This window comes from Oratosquilla oratoria, chromosome 2 (genome assembly GCF_046742065.1).
Source record: "Oratosquilla oratoria isolate Oo_2021 chromosome 2, ASM4674206v1, whole genome shotgun sequence".
Taxonomy (NCBI): domain Eukaryota; kingdom Metazoa; phylum Arthropoda; class Malacostraca; order Stomatopoda; family Squillidae; genus Oratosquilla; species Oratosquilla oratoria.
In genome coordinates, this window is record NC_134778.1 from 86,544,544 (window position 1) to 86,554,543 (window position 10,000).

The 10,000-nt window shown below is 38.1% G+C and overlaps 2 protein-coding genes across 2 annotated transcripts in view; both read left to right on the forward strand.

Annotated features, from left to right (window-relative positions):
• Positions 1-1,790, forward strand: part of LOC143036546 (uncharacterized) — a 28,853-nt gene extending 27,063 nt beyond the window's left edge. Inside the window, exons 3-5 of the mRNA XM_076204047.1 lie at positions 1-315; positions 522-657; positions 1,704-1,790. The exon at positions 1-315 is cut by the window's left edge and continues 397 nt beyond it. Coding sequence (XP_076060162.1) covers positions 1-315; positions 522-657; positions 1,704-1,790 — 538 coding nt within the window. The remainder of the gene's footprint in view (positions 316-521; positions 658-1,703) is intronic.
• Positions 1,791-7,059: 5,269 nt separating this feature from the next.
• The window catches only part of LOC143036553 (glutamate receptor ionotropic, delta-1-like), a 30,329-nt gene continuing 27,388 nt past the window's right edge, over positions 7,060-10,000 (forward strand). The window contains exons 1-3 of the mRNA XM_076204058.1: positions 7,060-7,140; positions 7,305-7,431; positions 7,905-7,998. Of these exons, the coding sequence (XP_076060173.1) occupies positions 7,060-7,140; positions 7,305-7,431; positions 7,905-7,998 (302 nt within the window). The remainder of the gene's footprint in view (positions 7,141-7,304; positions 7,432-7,904; positions 7,999-10,000) is intronic.

A 10,000-nucleotide genomic window follows, 5' to 3' on the forward strand; every position in this document is an offset into this window, starting at 1 on the left:
CATCATATCGTCGATGATCTTCCGCAAAGACGACAACAATAAAGCGGACAGGACGTCCGTACCGGACACAAACGCCGCGCAGATATCCGCTATCCTAAGTCCAGTTCCATCCAACATCGGTAACAAAACTCAAGTTCCAAGCAGCGTGTACGTGAAGGAGCTACAGGCGAAGAAGTACGCTACTATCACATCCGTCTGCGTGGTCATTTTCGAAGTCTCCGAAGTAGTGGAGAGTTTCTTTGCCTCGGCGGAGCCTGAATGGTTCCCAACGAACGTCGTCCTCGTTAGGCTGACCGGCAAGCGGAAGGACCTCAGGTAGATGAAAACAGATCAAAATTCAGTAACTAATTGTGGACAATTGAACAAGAATTAATCACATCACATGAAGAATAGATGTATGTAATTTAATTGACTTTCGTATGTGGATGGACGGGTGCGTACGTTTTAACAAGACACCTGACCGTTTTCTTCTTCTTTCTTTCTTTTTCTTCTTCTTCTAATGTATTCTTATATTCCTGCAGACCTGTCTTCTCCCACATGAACTCCTTCCGTAACGTTGGAGTGTTGGAGCTGAGTGCCAGTGGCAGAGGCAAGGACGTTCTTCAAGTCATTACTCACAAGCCCTTCGCGCCAAAGTCACAGCAAATGGTCACTAAGGTATGGCCATATCACTAAAGAATTACATGTATCCATCTAATTGTATTTGTGTAATTGTAATATATAAGGAAGGAGGTATACTCAAGGGTGGGGCTGTCTATTTTTCCTGAATTTATCATAGCTAGTTTTGAATTAGAGTATTGTTTTAACTACGGTTATTTCAACTTCTATGTTATTCCAGGAATTGGTGCATCTATATGATTTTTTTTACACCCTTTAGATACGAGTACGAGTATGTGATCTTTTTCAATTTATTCCTATGACATCGTGAATCTCATTATAGATCATGAGATAATCTCTGTCAGTTTTATCCACTCCGTTCAATTACTCGTGTGAGCGGCTCGAGAAATTTATGCTCGCGGAACGTATTGTGTTTAGTCAAAACTTGTCCTCGTAACTTGCCCAAGTAATACCGCCTCTAATTTGGTTTGTTGTTGAAGGGTTGCGCAGCTTGTCTTGCATTTTTTTTTTTTTTTTTGGGGGGGGGTTGTTCCTAGTTACACCACCAACAAGGGTGAGTGGGTGGATTAACTTTTTTAGTTTATACTGTACTAATTTGTTTTTATTTCGCTGTCTGAGGTTCAGGTGTGTTTTTCCCAGTTTTGTTTATTACTATATGTTTTGTGATGCCTTTATCTAATTGTTGTATATGTTCGTTTTCTTTTTCTGCAGGAATCAGCTTTCCTTTTATGTAATTTATTTTCTAAAGTAGGCTATCTCTTATCTTCTTTGAGTATTAGGGATTGTATTTTTCTGTAGACTTTGGGGATACATTTCCTACTTGATTTTAGCGTGGAGGTTGTGACCATTTCGGTTTATTTATCTATGGAAAATTTACATATATACATATGCACATATTTTTCACTAGATGTATCTGTTCTATGATTTGCCATGTGAGCTGAAATTTTACATTTATGATTAACATGCCTTCAAGATACTGTTTATGAATAATCAAAATCAATTTACCTGAAGAGGCAATTATGCATCTCCGTTAATGTTACCAGTTGTTTATGTTTAATTCTGTTTTACTGGTATTAACACTTCAGGTTGTCCTTGATGGTGATATGGAACAAATGGCTAGGCAAACGACTAGTTTAGATGCAAAGGGGAAAGACGAATGTGTAAAAGGATGAAAATAAAATTATCTTAACACGGAGAACCAGTGTATCGAGTCACCATTCGTTAAATATGAGAAGATGCACAAAAGCGTGTTTACAACTTAAAGGTTGAGACAATCCTGACGCTATGCCTTGTTTTAGCGGCAAAACTCACATTCGAGCGCGTGGGCCGAGCACTTGGTTCTCCCGTACATTAGACCTAACATTAAATACATTACAATAAATCAACAGCATATTAAACATTAATGATAAAATTAAAGGCTAACAATGCACACAATATGTACTAATATTACAAATGGGAAACTATATACAGACCATCACATCGTTCGGGCACCACCACTTGGTGATCTGGCAAACAAGGGGAAAATCAGTGACCGAGGCAAAACAAAAATGAAAAGGATGATCTACTCCACACACACCATATTATATATAAAAACGTGTGGGAAAATTTTACATGAACATACCCTATACAATAAAACATACATAACACACACACACACACACACACACACACACACACACACACACACACACACACATATATATATATATATATATATATATATATATATATATATATATACAAAAGAATACAAAAACACATATAAAGATACAAAAGATAACAATTGCCAGACGTCCGGGACATTACACTTAATAGTTAAACATTACAAAATACAATTCAAGACATCACACTTAATAGCTAAACAATGCAAAATACATTTGAAGACATCACACTTAATAGCTAAACATTACAAAATACAATTCGAGACTTAACAGGTAAACATTACAAAATACAATTCAAGATAACATCATTGGCAATCCACACATATAGGTATTAAGGCATTGGACTCCTTGAACGGAGATTATAATTGTGAGGGGGAGGCCGGGCGAATGCAGGGATAGGCACACTTGATACTTTAAGCCTATCAACGAGCAATACTTCACTCAGTCCCTGGGTTATTGGGATGCAACTTTTCAGTCACCATAAATAGACCTGTAAATCTACAATTTCGTTTAGATTGGCGGTCAGCCATGCTTTTATATACATGATCACCAATACTTATGTTAACAGGCGTAGCTTTGCTATGCTGGTGTTTCAACATTTTGGACCTGGAGTCACCAAGTTTTTCTCTCACAGAATCATAAATCCTATGCAATGTGTAACATTGAAGTTTACTATAATCATTAAAATTGTAGAGGGGATAGGACTGGCTAAAACATCATATGGGTGCCTTTTTCAACTACATAAATAACGTAATGAGGCGTCTTACCTGTAGAAACATTAATTGTGCTATTAATGCAAGCACTGACATGAGGAAGCCAATCCTCCCAAGATTCATGGAAGCTACTAGTAACGTGCCTGAGAATGTCCAAAATCTTCCTATTCGTCCGGTCTACTAGATCAGTAGATGAAGAAAGATAAGCAGTGACGAAGGTTTGAGTGATCCCGTAGCTTTTACAAATGTTTGCTAAAACCTCATTCCTAAATTCAGTCCCACTGTCACTAAGGAGCACTGAAGGAGTAGTGTATGTACAAAAAAATATGAGAAAAACTAAATCATGGGCAACTACTGGAGCAGATTTGCTACGTAAGGGAGCCAATGTTACAAAACGACTAAAGTGGTCCACACATACAAGTACATACAATGAACCTTGAGTACTACGGGGCAAGTGTAAAAGGTCTATAGCCATAGTCTGAAAAGGACGAGAAGGAGTAGGGTACTCTAGTATAGGAGCAGTGTGCATAGAATCTTTTGTTCTGGGCACAAGAACTACGCTGGGCTACATGAGTGGTAATGTCCAGTCGCATTCTAGGCCAATAATATTTCTTGCAAGCCATAACCAGAGTTTTGTCACGACCTGGGTGACCAGCTTGAAGGGTATCATGAGCAGGAGACAGATCAACAGGGATTAGCAACTCAGGGATCACTAATTGTGCTACATCCTGCTCAAACCAAACACTTCCACATTACGAATGAGAACATTGTCCTGTTAAGAGAATAGGGACAAGGGGACAGGTAAATCTGGTAAGGGGGTGTCATCACCAGATTCCAAAACATAAATGACAGCAGACCAAACAGGGTCCTCTCGTTGAGCTTTGGCCAGATCTTGCAGGGAGAAGTTGTCAATCACTGCAACTGCAGCTACAGGTACATTACGTGAAAGTGCATCAGCAACATTGTTTGCACGTCCCGGAATATGCTTAAGGATCGGGTTAAATTCTTCAATAGTAAGGAACCATCTGGCTAGGCGGCCTGAAAGATTTTTGCCCTTGAAAAGTTGTGTGACAGCAGTGTGGTCCGTGTAGACTGTAATAGGATATCCAAAAATTATATCACGAAAATGCTTTAAAGCCCACACCACTGCTAGTGCCTCTAAATGTGTGACAGAGTAACGAGACTCAGGCTTGTTAAGTATGCGACTAGCATATGCAATAACATATGACCGATAACCATCTACTTGTTGCATAAGTACAGCTCCATTGCCTGTACCAGAAACATTTGTACAAATAGCAAAGGGAAGAATATAATTTGGAAATGACAACACAGGCCCTTCAGTAAGTGCGTGCTTCAATGAATCAAAACTTTCCTGATGAACATCACGACAATAGAAGGAAGTATCCTTCTTGAGGAGAGGTATAAGTGGAGATGCAAGTGAAACAAAAATGAACGACAGTATCCTGCAAGCCCAAGGAAGGAACATACATGGTCTATTGACTTAGGTGTAGAGAAGTTCCTAACAACTTTGACTTTTCATCTGTGGTATGAATACCATGTTTATCTACAACATGACCTAGGAATTGGGTGCTAGATTTAAAAAATGAACACTTGGGCAAATTGAGCTTCAATCTAGCTTCAGCAAAACGTTGCAAGACCAGGGATACCTTATGGAAGTGGCTTTCCACATCCTTCGAGATGTCTAGGTAAACATAAAGTCCGTTTTTCACTAGGCCATGAAAAATCGAGTTAATCAAGCGTCGGCATCTCAAAGGAGCAATCCGTAACCCCATGGGGCAATGAAGCCATTCATAATGACCTAATGAGGTCGAGAAGGCCGTGATCTTATAAGACTTCTCCTCCAAGGGAATCTGCCAAAAGCCAGCCTTTAAGTCTAAGGTGGTGAACACTGTGTTACCTGTCCCTATAACTTAACATAGCAAAATTGTGACCTCATTGACTCGCCTATAACCAATAACAGGACGGAAAAATCCATCTTTCTTAGTCACCAGGAGGAGCGGCGAGTTCCACTCTGAGTGAGGTTCTTGGACAACACCTTCACTTAACAAGTCGTCAACCAAGAACTGTGCTACAAGCCGACGAGAGTGAGGCAACATGTAAGAGGGTATTTAAACAGGTTGAACATCCGGCTTAAGATCAGTGCTATGGACAACACGATCCGTAACTCCTAATGGATCACCAGGTAAGGCCAAATCTAGGCGATGGGTCACTAACAGTTCAATAAGTCGAGGCGTCTCATCAGGAAAACCAATCTCACCTACATACGTTGCATACGTAGAGGCCAAGTGAGTTGTGTCACTAACAACTTCAAGGGAGCCTAAATGACAGCCAGAAGAGTGTGATGGGAGCACTAGTAACGTTGATTACCATAGCTGTGGTAACATGATCCTCACGAATAGTGGAGAGAGTTCCTTCCAATGCTAGACGACGAACACGAACAGAGTCAGGCTGAGATAAGACGTCAGAACCAATTGGAGCACCTGAAATGCGCACCGGGACTCGAACTGCACTTGAAGATTCAATATGATGCTCACCTGCAATAACAGCAGCAGCACAAGAAACAATAGAAGAGCTCAAATGATTAGAATTCTTTGAAGACAACTGTATGGTCTGATCATGCACAGAAGGTGAGCTACATATGGAAACTGGCTTATCCGATGCAGGAATAACAGATTTGTGAAAAGTCACTACACGGCGCCTAGGAGATATATCTATGCCATTAGCTGTAAGAGCGTCAATGCCCAAGAGACAATTACACATAACATGGAAAACGGTAACATGGTAAGAAAATCTTAAGGGAATGTAAATAAATAAAAGAATAGGCAAGGAAGAACATTGTACAGAATGCAGTCCTTTATAAAAAGGAGACAAAGTGATATCGAATAATTTCTTGAGAGTATAATATGCCCTTTTACCTATAAGACTACGTTCTGCTCCAGTATCTACTGTTACGGTGATAGGTGTTTTCTCTGTTTAAAAAAAATGGAAGGTACGCAATTGAAAAGACTCAGCAGCCATCAAAAGATCACCTGAGACTGGATATTATTGGTGAAAATGGGGCTGAGTTTGCCTAAGAGTTGATGAGGTCTCTGCTTTAAGTTTCAGGCTCTTTGAAAACTGTTCAGTTGAATGCTTACATTGGCTATGGACATGACAGTAGCTAAGTTTGCCCTAAACAGTTACCCTAGAGAGGTCATGTGTCATGTTAGAAGAGGTATCAGAGAAGGTTCTAAGTACAGGGGACTGCTTTGACTTGTGCTCGTGACGCTTACGATGAAAGCAAAAAGCCCTTGAGTGACCTGACTTGTTACAATAGGTACATGTAAGTATAGGTGGTGTTAATGTAGATGAAGGAGTGCTTTGTGTAGGTACTAATGACTGAGGGGGTAGAAGAAGAGAACAAGTAACAGCGGTATGTTGTTGCGCATTGCTAATAAACAAAGAACCATAAGGCACTTCCTTTAGTTTACTTGAAAGCCTTGTTGCAAAAGGCAATAGGGACTCATCCGTCTTATAGCTGAGAAAAAATGTTACTCTTCTCTCAAAAGTTACCCGCAACAAGATATGAAATTTTTCCAAAATAAGTCGGAACCTATCCAAAGTTATAGCATATATATCTACCCAATCTGAGTAAAACAATGACTCTAAAGCCTCTAAAGCAATCTTGTTGGCCTTGGCCTGAACGTGCATATAATTCAGTGTTCCCAAATGGGACGAGAGCACATTAGCTAAATGAAAACACCATTGAAAATTATCACCTACAGGGAAATCTGCAAAAACTTTGATGAAATTAGCTCTAAAAGTATCATGATTATATATATATATATATATATATATATATATATATATATATATATATATATATATATATATATATATATATATTGCTCTACAGTAGGGTTTCCGTTTCAAGGACTTGTCGGTGTCCATCATCCCGCTGCGGATGTTCATAGGTGATTGGCGCGCACTGCCTCGTTGTCGTATTCTTTCCTTGTGCACACTCAATGAAGACACTTAGCTAAGCATTCAACACCGCCACTTGCTACATGCAGATCTGCATGAGGCACAGTGTGAATCCGACCTATTATCTCATAGATTCTATCTCTACCTGTCAATATCAAAATCAAGTGAGCTAATATTTCTTCTTGAAACTTTTCCTTGACTCAAAACCGCTTCCTTATTAGACTCCCAGTTATCTCACTATTAAAGAAATAAACCTACAGCAATTACTTTGGACCGTTCAACAAAAGAACCTTAGTACGGATGTTCATTGCATTGTGTCGACCCACAGACCTACGACCCACACTGGCCGTTGGACGCCTCAGCCCTCTTCCCAGACCGTTTCGACAACTTCTACAATCATCATTTTCGCTTGGCGTCCTGGATTGACGACTTCCCGTACCTCTACTACGGCAAAAGTAAGTCAGAAATGAAAATAATAATTATGATAATAATAATAATGATAATAATAATAATAATAATAATAATAATAATAATAATAATAATAATAATAATAATAATAATAATAATAATAATAATAATAATAATAATAATAATAATAATAATAATAATAATAATAATAATGATAATAATAATAATAATAATAATAATAATAATAATAATAATAATAATAATAATAATAGTAATAACAATAATAATAATAATGATAATAATAATAATAATAATAATAATAATAATAATAATAATAATAATAATAATAATAATAATAATAATAATAATAATAATAATAATAATAATAATAATAATAACAATAATAATAATAATAGAACAAATAAATAAATAAATAAGTAAATAAATAAATAGATAAAAACAGGTCGACATCATGGCCGTTAGGCCGTTAGTAACTCATTTGGTTTCTGTTTATCGACAGACAAAACTGTTCTCGGCATGGGACCCACCATGTTAGACGAGATGGCGCGTCGTCTGCACTTCAGCTATGAACTGTTTGAACTCTCAGTGGACGGGTAAAGAGGCCAAAAGAATAAAGCAGTTCTGTACAACACATACTCTGTTATTTAACACTTGATCATTAGCAATAAGCTCTACTATCCCCTAGGAGTTTAGAATAGGTGTCACTTATCCTCTAGGATAAAAAGGGTTTTTGAAATAGTCAATTATTATTATAGTCTTGTAGAAATACTGATACACCCATCAGTAATTGCAATAGAAATTAAACCTATGCAATTTGAATTGCAAAGGCTATGGAAACATCATACTAAAAGTCTATTTTGATATATTGAGTGGCACATATATTCATACACGATTGACTTTTAATCCTTCACGGCTAGTGTAAAAAGTAGATATGATCACTTTTTGGTCACCTGGCACCCAAAATAAACATAGCTGATGTCTAAATATATATGTTTCTTGAGTCAAACCTTTTATTTAAATTTGTTTTAAAGAAATAGCTATTCGCCGAATAGGTGCATAAAGGGGGTTACCCCTGCCTCACGAGGGTTGTTTTAGCTTGGTGCATGTCAAGCAAGCACACCCCATATTGAGCAGAAGTCCAGTCAATATTAACATATCTGGTAGGTTTGAACTATCTTTGTTGCATCATAGTACCACCAAAAGAAATGTTTTGTAAGTCAGTATGGCGATACCTTTTGAAAGAAAAGAGGGGTACCCTTGACCAAAATTGGCGCGAATTCGAATAAAAAAAAATGCAACTGATGTGAACAACTCACCAGATATGCTAATATTTAATGTTTTGTGTAGTCAAACAACACCTTGTTTTGGAATTCAAATTAAAATAATGCCTTGATTTATGTTAATTATGCTGCAGGTCCTTCCTTCTGAGGAAGAGTTCCTATGTCTGGGAAGTACTTTTTTTTCCTTCCACACCATCAGATTTGTTCACATTTTCACAGATACCTCGACGCCGAAAGCAGGCAGTACAACAATCAAGACCTTGAGTTCCACAACCACTTTTACATGTGCATCTCACACGACTGAGAAGTGCCGGTGGAGCAGGGTTTTTATCTGTAGAAATTGGTGTCATTCTTTCGTCCGAATTTTTCCAACCCCATTTCATCGCTTCCATATTTTTAATTTTCCAGTACTGAATCTGATGTAACATACGAAGACTGTGGAAAGCGGTGGTAGCCGAGATCGGTGGCAACATTTCTGGGTGCACCACCTTCTTCCTAACCACAAAAAGTTCCTGAAATCGCTGGTGCCTAAATTTATTCAGAGTATATGTCTATTTTCCCTTGAACAATGTTACCATCGCTCTCTCACCAGCTGCCAAAATGTTGTCCTTAGATGATTCTGCACTCTGGAATAATTTGGCTTGTTCACAGATACTACTGTTGTCCTTGATCAGCTTCGAACCAGATGTTTTGACTGTTCCAAATACCAGGGATGTGGTATCACATCCTAGATATACTTGTACAAAGAGAATATTGTCACAGACACCAGGCTCAAGTGAAACTCATGTTTTTCTGACACCTAGGTTTTGTAGGAGCTTTCCCTTCTTTTGCTCAGGTCAGAAATAGAAGTCATGTTCCGTGCTATGTGAATAAAACAAAAGTAGGACCAGTAAGTCTGTGTCATTTCCAACTAGGACTGCATCACTAGTTTTTGATAGTGTGAATTCCGATTGCACAATCAGTACATCAGCATCTGCTGTGGCATATACGTCACATCCATATTCATTGAATCTTTCTCTAAGATGACAAATAAACCTTTGTTTGTTCTCCTTGTTTGCAAGGAAATCGTTTTTCTTCAATTGAAATTTCATTGCAATTTGTACTACAATCCGTCTTCCAGATCCACTTCTATACTTTCGTGTGTAGCCTTTGGTTGACGACTCATCAAGGTATCCATCAAAGATCACTGTTTCGTTGTAGTATTTCCTCACATACTTACAGAAGACCTCCAGAATGTTGCCATACGTGTTACCTATCTGCCAATGGATTCGATGAGTGAGCGAACCACCATCCAAAACATACCGAAGATCCTTGC